The 25,230-nt window shown below is 53.6% G+C and overlaps 9 protein-coding genes across 9 annotated transcripts; 5 read left to right on the top strand and 4 right to left on the bottom strand.

Annotated features, from left to right (window-relative positions):
- Positions 1-43: 43 nt before the first annotated feature.
- On the top strand, positions 44-606 carry DACRYDRAFT_105640 (uncharacterized protein; the record flags this gene model as incomplete). The annotated part of the gene is made up of 2 exons (XM_040768121.1): positions 44-540; positions 585-606. Coding segments are annotated over 2 exons (519 nt in total), but the record flags the coding sequence as incomplete, so codon positions are not given.
- Positions 607-708: 102 nt separating this feature from the next.
- DACRYDRAFT_21062 (uncharacterized protein) lies at positions 709-2,988 on the bottom strand. Its single transcript, XM_040772212.1, has 10 exons — positions 2,839-2,988; positions 2,646-2,786; positions 2,545-2,589; positions 2,158-2,491; positions 2,026-2,103; positions 1,838-1,975; positions 1,723-1,791; positions 1,545-1,674; positions 1,290-1,497; positions 709-1,235 (listed from the first exon to the last, which is right to left on the bottom strand). The coding sequence occupies exons 1-10, from the start codon at positions 2,868-2,870 to the stop codon at positions 974-976; spliced, it is 1,437 nt and encodes a 478-aa protein (XP_040630372.1). The 5' UTR covers positions 2,871-2,988; the 3' UTR covers positions 709-973.
- A 134-nt stretch (positions 2,989-3,122) lies between these two features.
- DACRYDRAFT_21060 (uncharacterized protein) lies at positions 3,123-4,564 on the bottom strand. The gene is made up of 7 exons (XM_040772211.1): positions 4,454-4,564; positions 4,340-4,375; positions 4,093-4,286; positions 3,742-4,039; positions 3,541-3,688; positions 3,306-3,491; positions 3,123-3,249 (listed from the first exon to the last, which is right to left on the bottom strand). Exons 1-7 carry the CDS (start codon positions 4,523-4,525, stop codon positions 3,230-3,232), a joined length of 954 nt encoding a protein of 317 aa, XP_040630371.1. The 5' UTR covers positions 4,526-4,564; the 3' UTR covers positions 3,123-3,229.
- Positions 4,565-4,784: 220 nt separating this feature from the next.
- On the bottom strand, positions 4,785-8,728 carry DACRYDRAFT_21059 (uncharacterized protein). Its single transcript, XM_040772210.1, has 7 exons — positions 8,578-8,728; positions 8,392-8,521; positions 6,486-8,339; positions 6,305-6,431; positions 6,150-6,251; positions 5,221-6,100; positions 4,785-5,169 (listed from the first exon to the last, which is right to left on the bottom strand). Exons 1-7 carry the CDS (start codon positions 8,722-8,724, stop codon positions 5,047-5,049), a joined length of 3,363 nt encoding a protein of 1,120 aa, XP_040630370.1. The 5' UTR covers positions 8,725-8,728; the 3' UTR covers positions 4,785-5,046.
- A 2,683-nt stretch (positions 8,729-11,411) lies between these two features.
- Positions 11,412-13,481, top strand: DACRYDRAFT_114872 (beta-lactamase/transpeptidase-like protein; the record flags this gene model as incomplete). Its single annotated transcript, XM_040769897.1, has 7 exons — positions 11,412-11,660; positions 11,711-11,943; positions 11,995-12,103; positions 12,159-12,437; positions 12,489-12,677; positions 12,730-12,908; positions 12,959-13,481. The coding sequence occupies 7 exons, from the start codon at positions 11,412-11,414 to the stop codon at positions 13,479-13,481; spliced, it is 1,761 nt and encodes a 586-aa protein (XP_040630369.1).
- A 2,107-nt stretch (positions 13,482-15,588) lies between these two features.
- On the top strand, positions 15,589-17,040 carry DACRYDRAFT_21058 (ZIP-like iron-zinc transporter). Its single transcript, XM_040772209.1, has 4 exons — positions 15,589-15,825; positions 15,877-15,907; positions 15,955-16,477; positions 16,527-17,040. Exons 1-4 carry the CDS (start codon positions 15,653-15,655, stop codon positions 16,886-16,888), a joined length of 1,089 nt encoding a protein of 362 aa, XP_040630368.1. The 5' UTR covers positions 15,589-15,652; the 3' UTR covers positions 16,889-17,040.
- Positions 17,041-17,584: 544 nt separating this feature from the next.
- Positions 17,585-20,051, top strand: DACRYDRAFT_77085 (WD40 repeat-like protein; the record flags this gene model as incomplete). Its single annotated transcript, XM_040776249.1, has 8 exons — positions 17,585-17,713; positions 17,762-18,048; positions 18,098-18,167; positions 18,226-18,409; positions 18,460-18,604; positions 18,652-18,874; positions 18,917-19,678; positions 19,728-20,051. 8 exons carry the CDS (start codon positions 17,585-17,587, stop codon positions 20,049-20,051), a joined length of 2,124 nt encoding a protein of 707 aa, XP_040630367.1.
- Positions 20,052-20,057: 6 nt separating this feature from the next.
- On the bottom strand, positions 20,058-21,329 carry DACRYDRAFT_114869 (TRAUB-domain-containing protein; the record flags this gene model as incomplete). Its single annotated transcript, XM_040769896.1, has 1 exon — positions 20,058-21,329. One exon carries the CDS (start codon positions 21,327-21,329, stop codon positions 20,133-20,135), a length of 1,197 nt encoding a protein of 398 aa, XP_040630366.1. The 3' UTR covers positions 20,058-20,132.
- Positions 21,330-21,529: 200 nt separating this feature from the next.
- On the top strand, positions 21,530-25,085 carry DACRYDRAFT_21057 (uncharacterized protein; the record flags this gene model as incomplete). Its single annotated transcript, XM_040772208.1, has 1 exon — positions 21,530-25,085. A coding segment is annotated over exon 1 (2,333 nt), but the record flags the coding sequence as incomplete, so codon positions are not given.
- Between the last annotated feature and the right edge of the window lie 145 nt (positions 25,086-25,230).

The following is a 25,230-nucleotide window of genomic DNA, read 5'->3' as shown; positions in this document are numbered from 1 at the left end:
GCAGCTGTTAACATAACACATCGACGTTCCTCATGTTGAAGATGCCAAACCATCTGAAATAGACGACATATTCTCTGGCAAAGCTGCCATATCGAAGGCCTCACAGCCCCCTGTTTTACCCTCCGGAACAAGCACAAGCAAGCCAGCGAGGCTCGCGGCCGCCTCCAGTCCTGCCAATGGCCTGAAGAAAAAGAAGAAACAGAAGAAGGCCGAAGAGGCTAAGGCAGGAAGTGAACAAGCATCCAAAGATGTCGTGACTGATACAACACCAAATCCGGAACCCAAGCCTCTAAAACGGCCCGCCGAAACGATCGTTGACCCCTCCCTCCCTCGACTCTCCAAGAAACCCAAATTCTCTTCCAATCCCCTCACCAACGCATCCCTGACAACGAAGTCCAAACCTCGAAAAAAGCCGGAGCTGGATGAGGAGGAACGCGCGTTTAGGGACTCGAGGGGAAACGAGCCGAGACGGAAGACGGAGGAGGGGTGGAACGTCTATAAGGAGGACGAGCTGGGGATTGGCAAAGAGGGAGGTGGTGGGTACTTTTCTTTTTCGCTGAAGGTTCGATGCTTATTTAGTGCAGATACACCGCTCTGCCCATTTGACTGCGATTGTTGTTTCTGATGACTGGTCTTGAGTTGTTGTATGATTTAGTGTTGGCAAGCCATGCATTAACATATCTGACAAACGATATATTGTGCAGGATGGGAATATCTAGTACAGCAGAGAGCAAGCAGAAAATAGGAATTCCCTACCGAAGATATACCGGTGTTGCGAACCGGGAAGCGTGCTGCAGAGGTGTAGCACTGGTCCAGGCTGGACCGGGAGGATTGCTGATAGTTAGTCGTGGGTTGATTGTTACAGTGATATACGTATCGCTGGGGAGAAACCGAGAATGCATGGGCTGAGCGATAGCATGACGAGAGCGTGGGAGAGCGCATTCGAGAGTTATTGCAGACACGGGACAAAAAGTTAAATGCGCTTGATATCGAGCTTGTGGTATTTCGCCACGGCCTTCACCAGATTCGGTTTAGCTTGAGCGCAATCCAGAATTTTGTCATGATCAGGAATGACTTTCTGAACGCGCTTCCATTGTCCGGTCGGCTGGTTCGCTGTCGGCCGATCCATCCCTACAAAGTATCCCGCCTGGTTTTCTTCTAAGAACGCGACTGTTTGATGAGAAGCTGTGTAGCCCAGCTCCTTGGTTAGAAACGAAATCGGAAGACTCTTATACCTGTTGTCAATGACATCAGCGTTTGCAAAAGATCCAGGTGTCGTCGCAGCTTACGCAGTGCACATGATTATCAGTGCATGGCATCGTTCTCTACCAGCGTAAAAATCCATCATGTAAGGTCCCATGTTAGGCGCGTTCAGGTATAGGTCAAAGAACGCGTGATAGTTGTTAGTTGCCGTCGCTTTTTGAACGTCTAAGGCATGCCGTATGCAGGGCGTTGCTTTCTGAGCTGGTGTAAGCTGAGCGATTAGTGCATTCAGATCTGTAGAGATGTCAGGTCTAGAAACGATGCTGTGCACACCGACTCACCACTACGTGATTTGGTATAGACGAAGTAGAGGATACGATATGCAAGAAACTCTTCATAATGACCGTCCAAGCCCAGAGCATGTAATGAATGAAGAGCTGACGAACACTGAATGTACTCCACCAGATCTTTCTGCACGACGGGTCAGCAACGGTGTCAAATACGGAACGATAAACGCACATGTTCCATGGCGATTCGCGCATGTATCTCATATACTTTGACTGTAAAAGATTTCTGGATACGTTGCACCTGTCTCTAACTCAGCGAATGAAGTATCAGGCGGCGCAGTACCCACGATGAGATCCTGCCTTATGCTCTTCAACTGGTCGCAAACGTAGTCGTACTTCACCGTCTGAGCCTTGTACTTCTTCAGGACAACTTCGAGAGCCTGGACCAACACTTCCAATGGTCTGACGTTGGCCGGATCAGCGTCCTAAGCTGTTATCAGTTCAAGTCAGCGACTGATATAAAAGGTGGACGCACGCTTGTTAGTCGGAGATATGACTTCTCGAGATCTTTGCTGCGACCAACGATCGTATGTCTGTCCCAATTCAGCACGTTCTGGTGTAGCATATCAGTTTCTTGGTGAACATGAGGCATCAGCCTAGAACGCACAGGATCATACGCATTCTCCACGTTATTCTGGTAGACAAATTTTGACTTCTTCTTCGGTGTAGAACGCAGTGATTCCATGCGGTCAAGTAAGGAAGCTCCATTAGCAGGAGGTGTATTTACGTGACGTGAATATCCCTGAGCGGGCCGCTCCCCTGCCTGGCGTTGCCGCTCGATCTCATGCTCTCTCGCGAATCTGTCCTCTCGTCTTTGACGCAATGAATCGGTTGCAAATCCGTTGCTGGAAGTGTTAGTAGTCTCCCAGGAATTGGTAAAAGTAGCTTTCTTGGCCGCCTTGGCTGGTTTCTCCAACACATTCCCAGCGGACAAAGTATCTCTGCCAAGCAGTCAAAACGCAACATCCAGCGCATATAGCTAGATAATTCTTACAGTTTCCTCTTGGATGGTATCTTAGGCATGACAAACGGCTTCATGCTAGAATATCATAATGATCAGAGGAGGTGTCAATCAGATGACACACGATGACGCACCTCTTGACTTCAACTTTGTCCCAATCTGTCGTCTCTAACGTACCGTCCTCATAATGCTTGGCCACGATCTGCTTAATCTCATCCATAACAGCAAGCTTGACAGACGGTGTCGCTTCGGAAAGACATTTCTGCAGCCATAGCCTGAGAGTGAGTGAGTATACAGGGTACATACTTTGTACTTGGGTGGGCTCACTTCAGCTGCGGGGGCCAAGCTGTCATCGACATCTTAGGAGAAAGAATTTGAGCAGTAGACAGTAATGATTGAAGAATATTAGCTAAGAACAGGTCTGATTCGACGGTCGATGAGCGATACTCGATAAGTACGACGTTCACGAAGAGAGGAGGTGATGGGAGGTGGGTAAGAAGTGCCTTAGCGACTACTTCCGCCACCCGAGTTTAGGGCAGCATCGGGGAATGGCTCACTTCTTCCATGCCCTTCTCATATACAAAACATTGAATCACCCATAGCGCAAACGCGTTTCGAATATGTACTTTAGGCCCGAAGGTTAGACCAGAAGCAGGAAATACAGGTGAATTTTATTCGCGCTAATAATTTTGTAGGAAAGCCCCCCCTAATCACGCAATTATTTTGGAGGATTGTATACTGTAAGGAAGGTATGTTAGTACCTAAGCCGCGCAACACAATCTCGGTGAACTGACAGAGTTTCCTGCTCTTGATAAGGCTCCACTTGAAGCGCTTGACGTAGAGACTGATGGTGGTAAGGGCGGAGAGGATGATCACGGCTTGCATGCCGATCTTCTTTCTAGTGTCGTGTTCCGGCTCTGCTGCCCAGTTCAAGAAGGTGACGACATCCTTGGCCATCTGGGACGTGGTTGCAGGGGTACCTAAGGGTCATGTCAGCATGTGTAACAAAGAGATACGTGCAATACGCGCCATCGGGGTACTCAACGAGACCGTCGAACAACAAGCGGGCCATGGAGATGGCACCACCGGGGAAGTATGGGTTGTAGTTCATGCCTTCACGGATCTCGACACCGGCAGGGGGGTCAACGTATCCGGTGAGGAGGGAGAAGACATAATCCTAAAGCGAGACGGTCAGCGCACGAGCATGGTAAACTCCCAACAGGTCCTTACACAACCACCATGCCGAGCCTTGATGATTAAGCTCAGATCCGGAGGGAGAGCACCAGCGTTGCCTGCACGAGCGGCCTCCTCGTTTGGATACGGCTTGGGCATGTAATCGGCCAACTTTCCGGGCCGTTGAAACATCTCGCCGTTATCATCGGGACCATCCTCATATTCAACCTCTGCAGCCATCTCCTTCACCTCGTCTACGGTATGCGATACACCGACAAGATTGCGCCATGCAATGCGATCGAGGGAGTGGCAGGCAGCGCACACTTCACGATACACCTGGTAACCGCGGCGAATGCTGGGAAAGATCGTCAGGTACTTGGACAAGTCGCGGTTCCTTGACAAGCGCACCTTGCATGATCGAAAGTGTTCAGGAACCCTTGGTGATCCCAAGGATAGTGAGAAGCATGCAGTCCGTCCTCAGCGGGAGTGTTCGCGCTCGCTTCGGGAAGGAAGGGAAGAGAGCCGTAAAGGTGGGTGTACCAAGCGATGGTGCCTGCAGAGACGAGAGCGAAGGTTATGGGAAGGGCATTGCTGGACAAGGGCTATATAAGGACGTTATCAGCGACGTCCTTCGTGATGGATGAAGTTAGCATACAGCACGGGTTGAGGCTTGAGAGGAAGCGAGTCGAACCTACGACATGACGTTCTTTTCAGCCTCCATTCGCATGCATCGCTCGGAACAACGAGCAAGAAGCATCAGTCGACATACCTGTACGTTAACTTGTCTGTTCAGCAGCCTAGCAGAAGCTCCCAAGCTCCTGGAGGAGAGCCTCGAGAACATTGCAATGGAGGAGGACGTCCGAGGAGACTTCTGCTATTCAGGACCTTTGGGAGGGGCGGAGTGACCGTAACGCTTCCGCGAACACTCCCTCCCGGGTGCGACCGGCCCTAACGCACGGACCCTCTTTGACGCTGGAACCAATCAGCGTCCATCAATTCCCGTTCGTGACTCTTTCCGACCAAAACAATTCCACTGGTTGGAGTAAACCCTTTCTATTAAGACTACCAGACAATATCACAACAAACCATTGATGGTACACAGCGAGGAGAGTGTCAAGGAACGCAAAGAGCAGGAGGCATCGCCAAAACCAAATTTCAGATTTCAAAAAAGGGAACGAACCTATGGTCTGCAACATCGGCCTCAGCGACGAGCAGCATGAAAGCGATATCTGCAATAGCAAAAGTGCAAAGAAAATGGTAAAGACAGAACGCAAATTCTCGTCAATAATATGTACAGAGTCACGTTGACGACCACAGAAACAAACCCAGATGAATTGAAGATGATGTGGGAGACAGTCGTGTTTACTCGCGGACAATCCAATCAGCGCTACGCTGAACAAGTTCCGGAGATAACTCCGAGTTGAAGAACAACTTTTCAGTTGCTGTTCTACTTGTCCAGCTCTTTTGGTCACGCAGAATCATAGCCTATCAATCATATTAGCAAGAATCATGGACTATGAAAATGAGGTGGCTTACTTGTTGAGCTCCGAAGTTGCGTTGATCAAAGGCGAACTCATCCCTTGTATCTTCCAGAGCATCCGTAAGGACTTGAATGTCTTGCAGGACAGACTGCAGGGAGCGAACAGTGCCCAGAATTAAAAGTTCGCGGCGGGATCGCCCCATTCCACCGCTTGTGGGAGGCGGCAAGCTCTGCGTAACAGTGTGCAACACAGTACGCAGAATCCGCTGCGTCTCCGCGAGGATACGACCAGCTTGCTCAAAGCTTTTCCTCGAGACGAGAACAAGAGCTCGAGTCATCATCTCAGATGCGAGAAGCTCCATCCTCCGCCGGACAATGTGGGGATCTGACTGACCATGAGGGGTTTGCGGTCGACCACTATAGGGCATCAGTGTCACCGTCAGGAGGACAGGGTGCACCAGGCGGGAGACGTTCTTCGCAGAAACTGGATCGAAGAACGAGCCATCTACTTCGAAAACCGGAGCTTCGTCAATCATGCGATCCATCACACCGTCCACCAGGTTAGTGGGCTCGTTGAGCGAAAGCGCATCAAGACCCATTTGCGCGACAAACTGATCCGTCGCATTGAGGGGACCACGTGATCTTAGTTCGTCGGCTTCACTGAGCGCCGAAAGACCACGACGAGTTGCGGCGGGGTCGGACTGGTTGTCGAGCTCCAATTCAACTAGCATTTCTTTGCGTTCACCATATCGGAGTTCCCCGATGTCGATATCGACATCTCTACCACTGGAAGACACGATAGCACCAGGGCCACCTGATACCTTGCGGATACGGAAGCGGGTACCATCGACCACTTTCAAGTGGAGCTTCATATTCAACAAGCCCATTGAGAAGTATCCGCCGAGGAGACCAGCCAGACATTCGCGCAGATCATACCTATGAAACATTAGTCGTGAATTGAAGCAGCTGTTAGTCATCGACGCACCAATCCTTGACGTAAGTATATGTGCCCTGAGTATGGTTGGACATCAACCACAAACACGCAGGATCATGCGAACGGCCCCAGCCAAACGAATGAATTGGAACACTGGCGTGGATATCAGACGAAGTTCATAGGAATATTTCCGGTAGATTACTTACTTCGCAGCCTCCGTCCGAGCAAGGACGAGGTCCATTTGTGCCCTCCGCATCGTATCGGCCGAATCACTCACAAGAATTACGCCCGAAACGTAATTGCGATTTTTGCGTTGCAGCACCACGTCGAGAGCTATAATTCCATGTCAGTTTAGATCTCCTAGCTTCATTGGGGATTTCAACATACCGTTATTTACAGCAGTCACGACATCTGTTTTCTCTTCCTTAGTGGGTGGGACTAGGAATTCATCATTGCCATCCTTCGCCATGCCCGCGATAAAAGCCTCGAGTCTCCTCTTGCTGGTCGACTTGCCCGGGCTTAAGAAGGGTGTCCTTCTAATACGGCCCTGCAAGCCAACTTCGAAGGTGACGAAGCTCAGGCGATCTCTCGGACCCATGTTGCCGAGGATGAAGTCCAGTGTCGATCGGAGCACGTTGAGTTTGAGAGATGCTGAACCAGTCGCCAACTGCCAAGCGTGGGGCGTCGGTACCGAAACGATGACGACGAGGTCCAACCCAGGATGTGGCAACGGCGGAAGGAGGTTCGACGGTTGCCCAGTCGGGACATTCTGAGCCCCGCCTGGACTCATAGGCGAACCGAGGGAATTATATGACGGCGAATGTTGCAATGAAGATGCAGAAGGGGCCTTCTGCAGCCGCATCTGTCCATTTGGACCCCGTACGTATTGTGCCGGAGATGCACCAGTAACAACAGATGACATCGTCGAGCGTTGCGAGGACTGCAGGAGGCTATCTTCCGTAGCACTCGCAGCGCTGTCAGACATTGTCGTCCCACCGCTGCCTGAGGGCGCCAGGCTGGCTCCATCACGACCATCCCTACCGGATGGCACAGGTCCACCACCAAGGAGCTTGGCGGCCTTGCCACTGTTAAACATAGCCACGGGCGGACCAGACTCGCACTCGGGGTCGGAGTTCTTCTCGGAACTGGGAGGAAGGCCGTCACGGCGCCTGCTGTCTTCAACCAACGCCATGACATGTCGTGCCCAATTTTGCATGCTGGTCCTATCGGGGTAAATGAGGATGAAGCTCTCATCCTCCATGTGGACTGTGAGACTCTGCTCTGGGTCCTTTTCGTCTGACTCTGTCACGGTGCGTATATGCTTGATGTATATGCGGCCCTTCAGTCTCAGACTGCCTTTGCCGCCGCCCTCTACACCACCGCTCGAGGAAGTCGCTCCCAGTATCCGGTTTAGGCCCTTCTTCTTCTCCTCAATAACGCAGATAACCGCCTCCCTGAAGAGGTAGACGTAAAACTCGCGAATCTGGGAGTCTCGCCGGACCTTGAGAATATCAAACATCTGAAGGGCACCCATCTGCGCCAACTCGTGCCCCTTCCAATCAGCAATGCGCGCCTTGAGATCATCTGCAATACGTTGGAATGCAGGGTTTGGCGTCTCGATGACGGGAGGCAAAGGTATATTGGGCGACTGTGGTGTGGGTTCGAGGACTTCTTTGGGGGATATGGGAGATACTGGGCCGACGTCAATCGAGCCGCCAGTCTGACGCTCCTCTCTCTCCCAAGGTCGAAGTGGGCCGGAGTGGTAGGAGGGAGAGGAGGCCGTCACCGGCTCCCTATCCTCGAATTCACGACCCCTCATTATCCTCTGATCGGCACCCCAGCTGGAATCCATCCTCCCACGGCCAATGGGACTCCTCATGTCGGGCGGCTTGCGATTTGGCAGCTCGACAATGACGATGCATGTCATCGCCTGAGTGGGCTGTCCATTGCGCGGGATGGTGGGGAACTCTGGGCGCACTTGAATACCAGGAGTGGTGACATAGACGCTCTGCTGGCCGGAAAGAGATGAATGCGTTGAGGCAGGCGGGGAACGGATGGGTTCGAGGGCATCGTCGTCCGTCGGGCTTTGTGAGTCGATAATGACGGGAGTTCGAGCACCTGGTCGAGGGGACATGTACGCCATCTCTCCTGGCCGTGCCACACCCGCGTTTTCGAGTCCGGGGTACAGCTGAGTGGTATTCTGCAGCCGCTTTCCTCCCATTCCGGTAAGCGCAGCAAGTTCTGTCTGGCATCAGACAATGTGTTCCAATCAAGTGAAGAAAAATGTACGCACTGTTGTTCTTGCTGCTATCGCCGTCGCCTACCTTCATGGGTCGGCGACACACACCGCACACGCCTAAATTGGTCTTTCGACCGGCACCGGTCCTGGATGAGAGCGGCCCATACACAGCCGAGAAACAAGCCTAGGCGCAGAATCAGAATCAGAAACCTGCCCTGATCGGGTGACAAAAATGCTCACCTCATGCAGTGCATGCCCACACTCTGGCACGATGTGTGGCTTTTCCCCCGGAATGCGGAAGGAGAAGCTCAAGGGCTCGAGGCAGACAGGACAGTCGTCCTCGTTCTCGATGGGTGCGGCGACGACCGCCTGCGGGATGGGAGCCATCGCCGCGTACGGGTGGGAGGTGTAGGAAGACGTGGATGATATTATTGACCGGGTATCCGCGGCCTGGCGCCGTGTTACTTTGAGAGGCTGGGTGGGTGCCAATTCGTGGGTGGGTAGCGGAGCGGATGATGGCTGAGGACGAGGGTCGTCGTAGCGAGGTACGTTTGGCGTCGAAGGGAGTGAGTCTCCACCGTAGATGGTCGGAAGCGTAGGATGACCACCGTAGCGTCCTTGCGCGGTCTCTCGTTCGGTCGGGGTGGAGAAAGAGGATAAGTTTGATCGAACGGAAACAGAGGATGGAAAGAGGGAGAAGGCTGAGGCACGGGCAGGCTGTGGACCCGTCTGATGGACGATGGAGAAGGAGAAGGCTGACCGAGACGCGTTGGTCGAGTAAGAGTCGCGCTGCGAGTTATGCCCTTGATTTGCTTGGGTGATTGTGTTTGAGTTGCTGTCGCGATGACGTCCCCAAGAGGATGGCTGCCACTTCCTTGACATAAATGCAAATTAAGTATGATGATGGATGGGGAAAGTTGGTGGTAGAGAAGGAAGGAGGTAGCCGAAGAACGGCGGGTAAAGCAGAGCAGAGAGTACCGGAATGAAGGGCGGATTCAGAAAGAGATAGATGATATATAGCCAGCGTAGAGAGAGGGGGTTGGTTGATATGTTTTGGGGGGTATTGAAGCAAGTGTATAACAATGAGGAGTGAATAGAGATTAAGAGCTCACCGACCAAGAAGGAGGAGGAGGAGGAGATGGTCGACGACGGCCTCCCGCTGTGTAATATGTTTCTACCTCGAGGGAATGTCCAGCTGGACGCCCTTTGGTTGCCTCCGTGTTTCTTCTCTTCCCTTCTCTTGTCCTGAGCTAAACGTCTAGAGAGGCCCCCTTCCTCGACACCACCGTTTGTTCTTACAGTAAAATAAAAACGAGAGAGAGAATAGCAAGATTCGACCTCAGACGTCGCAGTCGAAAGCGAGCAAAGGGATCACAACGATCGCACACTCTGCCGTACTAGGCAGCTTACGGATAGCCCTGACCTGACCTTGCCCTAAGCAACCAAATTCCCATCCCCTCATTTCTGCTCAGGTTCTCTAAAGTTAACACGGACAACAACTCCGCTCCCGCTCCACGCAGGGTACTTGGTAAAAAGAATGTGGAGAAGTTCATCTCTGATGCTCTCGGCCACCAAAAGCAACCACACGCCAGCTCCGCGGCTTGATATCAGCAACTCTTTTCATGTCTAATTTTCACCTACGGGATAAGTCGACGTGGATCCGCAGAAGTGCGAAAGCAGCGGAAATAGAACACCAGAAGGCGGTCAGCTTTTTCGCCCTGTCTTCCAAGTTTTTGCGCCCCTCAACCGCCCCCTTCTCAAGTTCGTAATCCGCTATTTGACCTCAAATTAGCCCTCTTTCTCACTCAGACCCCCCGGTACATTCTAGACTACCCCTCAAAGTCTTACAATTCTGCCCATGAATTGAATTAACGCGTTTTGACTTGGTCTCAGGTCGCTTCGAGACCACACATTCCGAAAATTCCACACAGAAGAAAAAGACCCTTGTCACACGGCTCCGGCGATATGCCGAACGCAAAGTTCAATGTCGTCTGATCAGAGCGGCATGACAATATCGCTGTCATTGTTGGTCTTATTAACCGCGCCAGAACTCTAACAATGCTAACTATGACGACCCAGTAAGCTCCGTCCTTGCCGAAAACTCTCAGCCTGCTCTCCTTTGCTCGGTCGATATCTGTCAATGATCCATTGATATGACCACATGGATTGTCGGTTGCGAATGTGAGAGAAGAGCACCTCAAACCTACTGCCAACATGACTAGCCGTCCGTAAGAAGATCAAGCTCTGCGCTAATTATCCCTACTAACGCTGGTTGTGTTCTCTCCTGAGTATGTTGTCATCGCTGAGCTTGAAGCACCGGGACGCTAACGAGTCACCAGCGACGATGGTGGTGGTTATATGCTCGGCATATGATCTTCCGAGGAGATTGTCTGCGATTACCCGACGTCCCAACAAGGTTCACCTGCGTTAGTTTCGCAGCGCCACAAGCACCATCAAAAGTGGAGGTGACGGACATCCAGGCGTATTTAGCAAGACTCGTATGAAGACCTGACAACGACAGGTCGGGGTGGTCAGGGGTGACCAACATCAGGGAAAAGCAGGGGAGGAAGTTTCCCCCTGTCAGACTGCCATAGAAGTGCAATGCTACGTCAATCTTGATATGATGGCGCATGACCGCGGGGCGATTGCAGACGGTGCAATCTTATGGAACGTCCATCAGCAAGAATCGAAGCCCATACAATGGTCGCACCGCATGTTCCAATATGCCAGGGACTAATATAACCATTGCACCTGTCTCACGATATACACGGCCATTTCCTGATCTACGATGCACACACCGTGCCCTTATCCTTCTCAATTATACCTTCGCATTGGATCCCCCGAGTTTCTCAGTTGTTCAAAATCGCTTCGATCCCAAACCATAGTGGCACGTGAGAAGTTCTCACGAGCACGTGCCTGTTCCTCTGAGCGGTCCATCTGCAATTGTCGTCATCGAGCTCCCAACCACTGCGCGGTACTGCGTCAACTGCGATTAGGAATCCGCAACGACCGGAGCGACAATGCAAGGCTTATAAATCGTGCTGTCAACTAGTTTCTTGCTTGTTGGAAACAATATGCTCTGGAAGATATATCTGCTGTCGTTGACCGCTCTGGTTGGGGCCAGTCAGCTCCCTCTGCCTGGCGATACATGTACCCTTCGTGATCATAGTGTTCTTCCACAGCTGAGCAAGTACATCAACTCCCTTGCTAAACAGTTCAAGATCCCTGGGTTGTCTCTTGCTGTAGTCTATGCGGATGACGATGAGCCAGAATATTTCAACTTGGGTGTCCGCTCTGAGGAAGGCGAGTCCTCTAGTGAGGACGTACGGGACTCCTGCCTTCAACCAGGTCACATAACTCACGATACCTACAGACACTGTACTGCATCGCCTCCAACTCCAAAGCATTCACGGCCACCGCTCTCGGAATCCTGATAGACGACTTCGAGCACGGGCGGAACGTGACTGCCCTACCGGGCGGGGTCGAATTCGGTTGGAAGACAAAGCTGGCAGACCTCTTGCCTGATGAATGGGCTCTGAAAGACCAGTGGGCATCGGAGAAGACAAATCTGATCGATATGTTGAGTCATGTTACCGGGCTTCCTAGGTTGTTTATTTCGGATTTTTCGGCCAACGCATGCATCTGACCTGAGGGCAGGCACGAGTTTTCTTATGCGCCAGGAGAAACGCTGCAAGAGATGGTCGAGACACTGAGGTACCTGGAGCCTACATTTGAGTTCCGAGAGAGGTTCCAGTATAATAACATGGTGAGATTCCAATCATGATTACCATCTTCCCTAGCCATGCTCACCAAATTCGCAGATGTACTGCACTGCTTCCTATATCATCCAGAAGTACTCCGGTCAGAGCCACATGTCGTTTGTCGCAGAACGTCTGTTCAAGCCTCTCGGAATGAACTCGTCCACTTTCTTCCCCGAGGTTGCCTTCAATTCGGGCATGCTTGCGGAATCCTGGCTGGATACGGCGGGTCCGGGGTTCAACGAAACGAGGAGAGTGCCATACTTCCTTCCGGAGTGGACGGAAGCTGTTGTTGCCTTGAACGCTGGTCCTGGAGGAGTGATCTCGAGCGCCAGAGATCTTGTTTGTCGCACTGGTCTAAGCGGCATCTTCTTGCTAACAATCGTATGCTAGACTCACTGGGTTCGCACTCTTTTGAATGAGGGAACGAACCCATTCACGAGAGAGCAAGTTATCCCCAAGAGCGTTTTGGACACGGTTACAGTGGGTCATTCGATGGAAGCAGGAAAGGGGATGTTTCCTGAGCTGTCGCCAACAGTCTATGGGGGAGGTTGGGAGCGATGGTCCTATGCTGGGCATGAGGTGCCGCTCGTCCATGCGGTAAATGATCGAAATGCTGATGAAAGCGCTTTAGATGATACAGCACGGTGGTAGCGTGCCTGGATTCAGCAGTGCGATCACCCTGCTTCCAGGTGATGGCGTTGGTATCCTTGCGTTGAGCAATGGAGATGGGATGGGGTTTATCCTGCTGGCTCTTACTGCCAGGATAATGGAGGAGCTATTCAGCCTTCCGCATATTGACTGGGCAGGACGGTACGCCTCGTCTCTTCTTTTATTCTACCTATCTGATCCAGCGTGGATAGCTTTCGTAATGCCACCGCTGATGAAGAACCACATGCTAGTGAACCTGTCACCGGACCATCTGCATCGGAGACATTAGCTCCCATCTCTCAGTTCGCGGGCACATACGCACGCCCTGGGTACTACGGCAACCTAACTCTCTGCGCCTGGCCCTCCGACCCCACAAGCGCTTGCAACGCCGTCCTGTCCGACTACGCACTCGCCGACCCCGACTTCGTCTCGCAGAACAAGACGACGCTGTACGCCTTCTGGGGGCGGGTATTCGTCAGCCACGTCAAGCTGTCTCAACTCTCCAACACGACTTTCTCGCTCCAGGCTGACAGTCTCTACGTCTCCGGGTGCGGGAAAGACACGTCCCCGTTTTATGTCCGACGGAATCCGCAAGGGGGCGCGTTGGCCGAGTTTGGATTCAGGGATAGCAAGGTGAGCGGGTTTGGCGCGTGGGGGTTGAGTGCCGGGCCAAGGGAAAGGGTTCCTGGCCAGCCGGAGACGAGCAGCGAGGCCTGGTTTGATAAGGTTGAATGATCTGGATATTGGATTTGAATACTGTATGGATACTGTATGTGATATCTTGCATTCGTGTCTTCTTCGTTACGTTGTCCGCCTGGTCTAATACCTGATCTAGGCTCGGAACCCACCAAAGCAGGATGAGGATTCCCCAAATAGGAAAAGAGGAAAGCCATCGGCGGTTCCTAAGACACACGTCTCTCCATCTGCGGATCAAGCTTTCCTCTCTTCTGTTGAAGGTCAACAAGTCTCCCCAAAGCGATTGGCCGTTCTTTTCCATGCCAAATTAGAGGATTTCGCTCCTTTCTTACGGCATACTCTTATTCCTCTCCATGGGGGGCTGACAATAACCCCTGGAGGCGTGTCTTTCACTCCATCCCGGGCACATCCCATCCCATCCTCTCTTCTCGTTCTATCGCCACCTTGTCTCCTTCTCGGCGAGCGTCCAGCCTCTCTCAAACGCTTCCAACCCCCATCGCTCAATCCCGCCAACATACGAAGCGCATTCCGTCTCAGTACGCGTTCGTCTGACTAGCACGAGCCAGCGCCAGCATACTCCAAACCCGTGCTCCAACTTCACGGGAACCCCCCGCCTCCAGAGTACGGACATCAAACCCGCATGTCCACAAACCCGCATGCCCACAAACCCGCATGCACAAACGCGCGAGCGTTCCCCTTCCTACCATGTCCCCTCCCCCGAGTCTGCACGGGCAACGGGTAAGGGCTGCTAGACAGATAGGGATGGAAAGATAGATGGATAGGGATGGGGCGATGGATGGATAGAGGAATAGATGGGTTCTGTGCCTCTGTGGACCTGGCACGGCAGTCCCCGGTATGTTGGTATTCTGTCCTCTTCGTGCAGTTGTATTCAGTAGCTGATCGACCGCAGACCTTTGACACAGCCTTCTCCTCGAACAAGACCTCAATATGCACGTGACCACCTCGTCACTCCTGGTTCGCTAACACATCAGGGAACTCACCTTTGAAAGACAGGCCGAGGCCGATAGACCGGGATCCCTCGGCTCCCTTGTCTGATCTGAGACGAGGGGCCTGGTACCAGTCATTTGGTTGTCTGACTCCCTGGCCGACGCATGTCCGGTGTCCTTGGTGTCTGATGTTGAGAATCACGTAATACAGAATCTAGATCTGATCTGGCGCTGTATGACTCGCCCCATGTGCTCTTTTTAGCCGGTTGATGTACCCGAGCGAGTCACCGCGTGTTGCCCAGACACCTGTCCTAGGGTCAGATGGGTAGTTTTAAATGGAGTTTTATATCCTATCCTGGAAAAAGAAGCGCGTTCCGCCTATGAAAGTTTTCCTGCAAATGACCAAATACCCTGCCATGCCCTATTGCATTTTAGGTCAACACACGGTGAGTGGCACGAGGAGAGGACCCAGAAGTGTGAAGGAAGACTTGTGCGGTTCTTGGAGTTGTTCTTTCTGCTCCCGGAGCGAAACGTGACGAAACGAGAGAGGAGGGGAATGTGCACTCATGGTCAGACGACACAGAGGGAAGAGAACTGCAGGAACGATATGCGAGTGTCTGAACCTCCTTTTTAGGACGACTCTCCCGCTGATCTACCGGTGGGTGTCTATGAGAGGCCTCTCATGGGCTGATGAGGATTGGCCAGTTGGCAGGACGTGATGATATTAGTTATTGTCACACGTGCATATTATGCATATCATCACCGTCCTCAACATCCATTCGAGCCACCGTCGACCGGGTAAGCCGCCGAACATACTGATTGCGAATGACCTAAGCGGTACTCACCGGAGGCAAATGCGTGTGGAAGCGAGTACCTCCCAAGTGAGAAGGTGTGAGAAATTTGATTCCATATCGAGAAGACCGCACCAGTCGCCCGCCTCTCGTTCGCCAGAGGGGGGGGGGATTGTCCATATGAGGATATGAGAGGAATAAGGGTAATAATATACCGCATTCAACCTCTTTCAACCAACAATCTTGTGCACCAAAGTACCCTTCTGGTCGTATCCCACCACATCACGTATCATCTCACCCCCTCCGAACACTTCATTTGTTGACTGGATTTTCACTTTCCATGTGCTTATCCACTGAACCCGAGATCTTATAGTACAAATACCCCCCCCCCCTCAACCTCAGGCACACATCATCCAACAGGGACCGCAACGAACACACCAACCACGACAACCCTTCTCATACCTCAACGACAATGTCTGACGGCGGCGACGATCTCCAGTGTGGTGCCGTATCCAACGATGTCACCTATTTCGGCCTACGCATAGGCAGCATCTTCATCATCATGGCCACTTCCATGATTGGCGCTCTCTTCCCAGTGCTGGCGAGGAAGGCACCGTGGTTGCATGTACCCCAACAAGTATTTGAGTGAGTCTTCTTATTCTTGAATCGCTCTGCACTTGCTCATCCATTCGACAGCTTTGCAAAATACTTCGGTTCGGGGATTATCGTGCGTCCATCCATACACTTCTCTCCCTGCTGACTAACATCCTGCAGATAGCAACAGCATTCATACATCTTCTCGCTCCAGCATTTGACGAACTCACCTCCCCCTGCCTACAGGGCACATGGACAGAATACGACTGGGCACCCGCGATCGCCATGATCTCCGTATTCATGGTCTTCCTCGTCGAGCTCTTCGCTTTCCGTTGGGGGACTGCCAAGCTGAAAGAGCTCGGGATAGACTATGATGCGCATGGGCACGAGGCCGGACCGGGAGGACATATGAGCGCCCATGGACCGGAGACTCCGCGCGAGGCCGACCCCGAAGCAGCGGCCGAGTACGCCGACAAGGAGGGCCTGGAAACTGGCACTAAAGTCGCGGAGCACAGGCACGGCCATCATGCCAGCGGCTACGGGCAGGATACCGCGCGTGGAGGGGCGCCCACCTCGGGCGCAGCGCAGATCCTTGGTGTCGCTATCCTCGAATTCGGTGTCATCTTCCACTCTGTCATCATCGGTCTCACCCTCGCCGTCGACCCCAACTTCATCCAACTCTTCATCGTCATCATCTTCCACCGTAAGCCCCTCCTTCCCCGTTCACTGACCCCCGTAACCCGTTGTGACAGAAATGTTCGAAGGGCTGGGTCTCGGCACTCGGTTGGCGTTCCTCGACCTTCCCCGCGCATACCGCTTTGCCCCCACCCTCGGCTCCATCCTCTACGGCCTCGTCACCCCTATCGGGATCGCCGCCGGCCTGGGCGTATCCTCGACCTACAACCCGGGGTCGACGACCGCATCCATCGTCTCCGGCATCCTGGACGCCACCTCTGCAGGTGTACTGTTATACACGGGTCTGGTAGAGCTCCTCGCACATGAGTTCCTCTTCAACCCGGATATGGCAGTGGCGAGCAATGGCAAGGTACTCTATGCCGTAGTGTGCATGCTCACAGGCGCGGGTGTGATGGCCCTCCTCGGCCGGTGGGCATGAGCGTCATCGGTTTTCAGGTTATCAGACGGCGAGGGAACTGTAGAGGGAGCATAAGTGTACGAGTCTCCTAGACCCCTGTATGCGGACGGCAGAGAACGAAGAGCCGAGATCTACCGTCGGGAAATGACCACTTAATTTTGATCCACTGTTAATATTTGATGTGTGCGTGTGTGGTGGTATGTGGCTGGGATGGATGGCCTGTGGCAACTGTGCTGGGGGAGGATAGGGGAGGTGGATATGCGGTCACGTGTTGAGGTGGACGGGAGTCATGTGAGGGCATCTCGGCCGACATACGGCTCGAGACAACAACACGAGCGACTTTTGCCTGTAGAGGGATGGGGGAAATGCCTATAGCGACATGAGGGTTTGCTAGTGACCGGACGGGAAAGATATGTCAAAGTGCCTTGGATTCTGAATGTGTGCTAGAGCTTTGATATGTGTATTCACCCTCTTTTTGGATTGTGTCGATATCCAGAGTACTTCGATGTTACCTTCTTCCTTTCTATTATTTGTGATCTCAAGCTACTGGGAAAGATATGTTGTGGACACCGGACAAATTATGACTTCCGGCCATTCTCTGCTTACGTCATCATATTCCTGAAAGTGTCGCGTCGTGATCGCTGTATGCGCGTGTCTACAACACTCTCCTTTCGACTCGCCTCTGCGCTTTCCCTCCCTCTCCCCAAGTGAATCATCATGTCGAGTGGGAAAGATCGAAGAGCAGAGATAGAGGCGAAGAAAGCAAAGCTTGCGGAATTGCGCCGGATGAGGGAGGAGAGGAAGGCAGCGTCCCTCGCAGAAGCTGCTTCACGCCGGGATAGCGAGGTGCGTGTGTGCACCATACACTCAATGCAGAATTTAACTATGATATAGATACCTACCTCTACCCCGGCATCTAGGGCAACATTTACAGATGTCAACGACCTGGTCGCGTCTCTTATCGGGCCTAGAAGCGAGGCAGGAGTAGGGACATCGACCGATCTGCCGCACTCACGAGGGTCTATCCCTCCGTCCCCCGGAGGGGGAAGGGTACCGACCCCCGCACTGGGTGTATCTGGACTGTCATCTTCTGCAAGGGAAAGTGATGCTGGATCGGATCGACAAATGTACGGTTCGGCGCCATCTGGGCTTGCGCATGACTCTTCGGGCCATGGATTTGAGTGCGTTTGTGTGTGCTGATGCTTGGGAAAGACTGATTTGCCAATGTAGGCCATCGCCCATGCGAGTCACCGTCGATCTGATAGATGTAGAACAGGACCTTTTCGAATTTCCTCAAAAGGTGATTCGATTCTTCCCCTGTGTGTTTATGGTGAGGCATTTAGCTGACGGCCCCGCAGCAAAAGGTCATGTACAACAAAGAGATCCAGACTGCAGACCTGGAGAGCGACGACGAGAAGCGTCCTTCGGAAGACGAGATTCGGATTCGGATCCAGAAGGAGGAAGCTGAGCGAGCTGCGAGAGAACGAGATATTGAGGAGGAATCAATACGGATGGAACAGGAGCTAGTAGCGGATATTAGAGGTAACTCTGGGACTGGATCATATGGATCGCAATTGGCTAACATTATACAGTGCTCACTGAGGAGGAGAGGCTTGGGATTCTTCAAGATCCGGGCTTTATCGACTTTGTGGATCAGTCCTCTAAGATCGTCCAACGGGCATTACAGGATCGATATGACTACACTCGCGATTACCGCATCAGCACAGATGTGGCTGCGTGCGTGTTTTGTCTTGTGTCATTGGATTACGCTGATGACGATCCAGGGATGAGCTGGAAGGGGAGAAGGTAAAGCGCGTATGCGCATTTTTCGACGACCGATGGACTAAGAACCGGTCCGTGACCGATGTGGACTGGTCTCACAAGTTTCCCGAACTCTGCGTGGCGGCGTATAACAAGAATCCAAGTGCGCTGAATGACCCAGACGGGGTTGTGCTGGTTTGGAACATGCACCTGCTTGAAAGACCAGAGTTTGTCCTTCATTCGCAGGTGAGTTCAGGCAGCGCCTGCACGACATCTAGCTAATCGGAGCAGTCCGATGTCTTGGCTGTCAGATTTTCGCCGTATCAGTCTAATCTTATCTTTGGCGGAACGTATTCTGGCGAAATCCTGCTCTGGGATACAAGGCATGGAAGGCATCTCCCGGTTTTGAAGACGACCCGGTCGTCCATCGGTGGACACTTCTATCCGGTGTACAATATGCAGGTGGTGGGCACCCAGAACGCGCACAACCTGATCACGGCGGATACGGATGGGAAGGTCAATAGCTGGCTGGTCGACATGCTTGCGCAACCCCAAGACTTTATCCAGCTGACCCACAATGGACACAGCAAGACAGACGATGTCGCTGTCAGCGCGATGGACTTTCCGCCGAACGAGACATCGATGTTCTATGTTGGCACAGAGGAAGGCAGTGTCTACCAAGCCCTGAGGCACGATCGCGCCGGCGTCAAGGCAGGATTGCATAATGCCGACGTGTATCGTTCGCATCGTGCGCCTGTGACGAGCTTGTCATGCAACAAAGTAGCTGGCGCGGTCGATTTCTCGGACTTATTCCTGACGGCTAGCATGGACTGGAAGATCAAGTTGTGGCGAGGTCGTGCGCCCGCGGCCGGGCAAGTACAGCAGCTGCAACAGGGGCAGCAGGCACACGAGGTCCACCCTTTGCATACGTTCGACGGTGCCGACGAGCCTGTGTATGACGTTAAGTGGCACCCACAGAATCCGGCGCTGTTCGGTGCGGTCGATGGGTCAGGCAAGTTTGACTTGTGGAACCTCAACGCGGACACGGATGTATGTGCTCATCTGTTAACGCCGTCTGTCTGAGCTAAGTTATCTACAGGTGCCTACAGTGTCAACGTCTCTCTCTAACCGAGCGCTGAACAAGCTTGTGTGGGAATCGAAAGAAGGTCGGCGGGCAGCGATCGGTTCTTCCGAAGGAAGGGTACACATCGTCGATATTGGCGAGTTGGCGATCCCACGCGAGTCCGAATGGACCGATATGCAGCGTGTCATCGCTGGCATGCCTATCGCACGGGAGATGCCGATCTTCTTGGAGGGCGAGGGGCGCGGTCGGGTTAGCTCGGGGGGCATGGGGTATGGTGAGGGCGGGAGAGGGTTTGGAGGATATGACAGGCGGACAAGCGCGGGCATGTACGGTGTTTGAGGGGGGTGCTGGCAGAGGGAGGTTACCCGAATGCATTATACCACTGCCGTACTACAAACTGCTGGGAACCATATACATGTACTAACCAAATACCCTTAGCTGCCCGACTGGTATATCTGTGTCGTTCTGCGTTTTATCATGCTGTTTGTCCAACGTGGTTGGATGAGTCCCCTCCTCAACTGGCCCTAGGCCCGTTTCACCCCCTCCTCCCAGCAAACTACCAAAAAGCTCGTCAACCTGTGCTTCCCCCCAACCCCTGACAACCACAGGCATAGACGGCATCATAAACCTCCTCAGCTTATCATGCACCTCGTAGCGTATTTTCCGGCCTTTACTGGCTTTGGTATCGACGCGCGGCTTGAGCTGTTTCGACCTCCGGTTGGGCAGAAGCTGGGTGAGCGCCTCGGACGAGAGGGTGCCGGGAAGGCGGCGGGAATCGATAATCTCACGGAGAAGGGAACCATAGAAGTCTCCGTCTGAGAAAGTCTCTTGCTCGTCACTGGTCTGGGCGGTGTTATTCCCTCCTTCCTCATTACCGTCCACGTCCGTTTCTTGTGCTTGTCTGTCTTGACTACCAACGCTAGGCCCCGCAAGCGCGTCGTGTTTCGCACCTATCCTCCTTTCCCCATGAACACGTCCGCGTGTCTTCCGCTTCAGCCCATCGTTGGCCAAAGCCATCTCCACAGCCTGCACGACATCCCTCGGCGTCTCCCCTGCTCCAGTCCCGTTCCCATCCCGCATCTGCTGTGCAAACTTGGATGTGCCGGTTCCCTGTTGACCTTGCGGCTGGAAGAGCGTGGGATGTACGGCGAGTACTTTGCTGCTCCATTTGCTCAGAGTCTGGAGGGTGTATGCATGAGTGTGGGCGGTGAGCTGAGAGTGGTAGGCGTGTGCGGTATGCAAATGTGTGGCAAAGTCATGCTCGATCGAGGCTCTATCGTTGGCTTCGTCTTCGTCCACTTCGACGGTGGGACGTTTCCGCTTTAGCGGACGCTCCTCCGCGTTCATCCCATTCAGGTTACATAGAACCTCCTGTACACTTGCAAGTTCCTCTTCTAAACCTCTCAGTTCCTCTTCTAGTTCCTTCACAGCGTCCCTCGCAGCGTCATGCTCCCGATATGCTACTATAGCGTCCGGAAGCGGAAGTCGGTTTGCGATGGTGACTGATTTTTGGAGTGCGATTCGAGACGACAGGAGTGCGGCATGAAGGGTATGTTGTTGTGTGATAGCATTCCCTTTGAGCGTAGTACTGTTATTCGTTGGAGGAGGAGATGCCATTCTGTGTGGTGTAATTCCAAGTGTGAAAAGTGCTAATTACCGTAAATGTATTTTATTGTATTGATTACATAATGTGTATCAGGGCAATTTTTTGGTGATTGAATTTTGCTTCCTTTTGGAGTTTTCACTTTTGGATTGAAAAGAGTCAACGACAGTCAAACAACCACTTTCAACAGTGGACGAAGGGGAGTCGAAGTATACTTGAAAAGTGCATATACCTCGAATGCAGAGATGACAACGACCAACTCACACCTTAATCAACCACCACGAATACAACAGGCAGCGACTATGCACGAAGAAGACGATATCATCGACATCGAGGGCGACATATGTCCGGTGTGCGAGTTCGAGTGCACATGCAGAGCAGCCTCCTCAAGTAGAGTAACAACGACAACTTCGACCGTATCTGTCAGTGCGAGGACACTACCGCACACGTACCCGGCACCGTTCAACACCGTCGTCGCACCCGGCCACGTGCCAAGCGGGACATTCGGCGTATTCGCTCTCAACTCCGGTCCAACAGCGAGCATCTTCCCAGCACCGTCACCCATCATATCGCAGAACAAAAAGTCAAAATCTACTATCACCACTACCAAAAAGGCAACCGCGGCCGTCATTGTGAAGAAGGAAGATGAGGAGAAGAAACTGGGGGTAAAGATAAAGGTCAAGCCGCTCTCTTCGGTCAACGTTGGGACCTCGCTTGCTGCACTCCCGCCGAGAAAAAGAGGACGACCGAGCAAGGTAGACCTCGCAAAACGACAGGCGGAGGAGGCAAGGCTTGCCGCCGTGGCCGCTTCTGTCATGGCTGAACCGGACGACGCAGAGAGCACCAGCACGCTTACCGACCTTGATGATGATGAGCAAGGTCGTGCGACACCGCGTCAAAGAGAACGTAGAGACAGCGGCGAGTTCCCCACGTTCATATCTGCATTCACGACATCCTCTGCTGCGTCCGATACGGGCGAAGAGGAGGACAGCGAGGACAGCTTGGATCTTGACTCAGGAGACGACACTGAACTAGAGGAGGAGGAGGAGCGCGCCATCGTTAGAGAACATGAGGCATTGGAGGGTGGAAAGGGAAGCGGGACAGACGCGGAGCAGAGGCGGAGAAGATGGGCATGGCAGAAGGAGAGGAGGGAGAGAGAGCGGCGTGTCGAGCAGGGCGAGGAAGATGGTGCGTCCGAAAACGACATCGGCCACCGCCGCACTGGAAGGGAAGAGGAGCAAGAAGAGGAACAAGAAGAGGAGGATCCAGAGCTAGACGATGCGCACACTAGCTTGGAGCTCACACCTCCCGACGCGCTTGCACCTGTGCCGGACCGGATCCGCACGCAAGAGCAGGAGCCATACTGGACTGAGAGCGAGGACGACGAGGAAGACCGATTCTTTGGTCACTTATCAGACTTCTCCGACTTTCCGTCCGACTTTTACCAGCGGAAACGAGCGCGCGGGGATGCTAGGGGAGAGGACACGGAATCGGACGACGATGATCTGAGTGACGGGTCGATCTTGAGCAGTGTCAGCCTCGCAGAGGCGGCACAGAGCGGGTTATATGACTACGCTGCTTCTGCCGGGCCCTTCCTACGCGCAAAACGAAAAGAGAAGCGTCGGTCCTGGTCCAAGTTGGACTCTCCTGGCACCATGCCGCATTCCCGGCCCCAGTCACGCACTCATCTTAACGGTAATAACGTTGGCAACAACCGCAGCTCGCGTTCTTCCCCTCGTACCCATTCTAGACAAAAGTCACACGCCTTCTCTTACGACGAGAAACGCCACAAGCGGTCAAAACGCAGGGAAAAGCGGCCCAAGATGGTCCTTGTCGAGGACGGAGAAGGCCGGTTGGTGTTTGGCGAAGAGTGGGAGCACGACAGCTGGTTGGGATCCGGGAGCAGTGGAGATGGGGAAGAGATGATGGAGCTGTTCCCTTCGGAGGACGAGCAGACCGGCAAACCCGTCGAAGCTGGTGATCAAGAAGATGGCGAAGGGAGGGATGCGACTGAGCCTGAGCCGGAAAGGCTCGCTTTCGTCCCCATGTCCCAGCCGGACGAGCTCCTTGCTCCTCTTCCTCCCCTGCCTCCGCGTGCAACACTCACCTCGGAGCTGGACGACGCTATCGATATGGATTCACCTGAATCGAGCGAGTGGACCGGAGAGGGGGAGACGACGGACGAGGAGGACGTGCCTGGTTTGAGGCAAGAAGAGGCAGAGGCGATGTTCGAGCTTGGGCTGGTAAGGACGCGCTCGGGCGAGCGGCTCCCCGAAGTGCAGCCGGAGAACATACTGGGCTTGGGAGTGGACCCGGCTGTGCAAGCCATGCTCCCCCCACCGACACTCGCGAGCGTCATCGCCTCTGCCGCCGCTGCCGTATCAGTCCCTCCCGCACCGATGGGCGCACCAGCAGTCTCCTTCCAGCCCATCCAAACCCCGCAAAAAATCGCTCGCCCCGTTCGCCCACTCCCAGCTCCCCGCACCCCCGGACCCGGACCACCCAAGCTCCCTCGCGCGTACCCCGTTCCTTCCCTATCGACCTGGACCCCCCCGGTCCAGAGCGTGCGAAGCATGGTCTTTGTCGTGGATGGGAAGGATGCGAGTGGGATATCGCCTTTTGCCAAGATACGTAGAGGGACGGAGCTTGATTGCTGGGGTACGAAACGGAGAAGAGAGAGTAGCAGCAGGAGCGAAGCGAGCTGGTACTATTCTTCTTCGTCTAAACGGCAGCGGACGGGGTATGACGACGAGCGCGAGCACGAGCGAGACGACGGAGATCAAGACCCTTCTGCCGGCTCCTCCCTCGGCGAGCCTGCTCCTCAGGCATCACCCGAGCCTCACGCGCTAGATCTTGCAGACCTGCTCGACACCTCCTACTTCCTCTACGATGAGAGCATCGCCTCCTCCGAAGCGGAGGGTGAGTCTCGTGACCCCGATCGAGAGCGAGACGGGAAGGAGAAAGAGAAAGAGAAAGATCAAGACCGCCTAGGAGAAGACGGGGAGATGGACATCGACACACAGATAATGCGCCACCTAACCCGGCTCGACTCTGTCCCCCTCGGTCAATGGTTCCGCCGCGCCCGCGCGCAAGGCGCAGAAGCGGGTATGGACGTAAGCCTCTCCGTCGCCGCTTTCGCAGTAGATCATGAAGGTGACGACACGCTTCTCGCCCCTGACCTGGTGGGGAGGATGGTCGTCCTCTCCCCAGTGATATTCCCTTCCCGCCAGGCGGTGCCGGAACGCAGTCCGAGCCCGGTGATGCTCGACTCTGAGTACCCGGGCTCGGCGCCGACTTCGCATGCTATGCGCCCGCTGAGCAGTATATCGTTGCGTGCGGCGCTGAGCGCGAATAAAAATCGGGAGGTCAAGAGTCATAAGGAACGGAGGAGGGAGAAGAAGATGTGGAAGAAGGGGAAGGGGGGGATTGATGTTACCCCTAGGGTGAGGAGGGGGAGGACGTTCTGAGCTCGGGCGTCGATGTTGACGTTGACGTTCCTTGCTGGACAAAAGGACATCACTCGCTGGACACGGGGCATGGTGTACAGCAAGTGATGGACCAAGTTCTGCAACCCATTTCTCATATCTCATATCTCATTGCTTCATTGCCTCATTTGATTGTTCGTCGATTTCCATGTCTAGTACGCACCGTACGCACCGTACGCCCGTACCCCCCAACCCGGCTACAGCCCATCCACACTGCTGCACCACTGCACCACTGCACTCCCCCACTCTCACAATTCCTGACCAGAATCGCCGATTCCTCGTTCCACTCTGTAGCTTGGGCTTGGGCTTGGGGGTTGGGGGTTCGGGCTGTATATTAGCTTTTAGTTTCCACCTTTTAGCATGTTCCTGTTTTCCGTTTTTGTTTTTGTTTCACGTTTACGTTTTACGATCTACGATCCTGATTGTGAAT

The sequence above is a fragment of the Dacryopinax primogenitus genome, assembly GCF_000292625.1.
Source record: "Dacryopinax primogenitus strain DJM-731 SS1 chromosome Unknown DACRYscaffold_5, whole genome shotgun sequence".
Lineage (NCBI taxonomy): Eukaryota > Fungi > Basidiomycota > Dacrymycetes > Dacrymycetales > Dacrymycetaceae > Dacryopinax > Dacryopinax primogenitus.
This window is presented reverse-complemented; position numbering and strand designations above follow the sequence as displayed.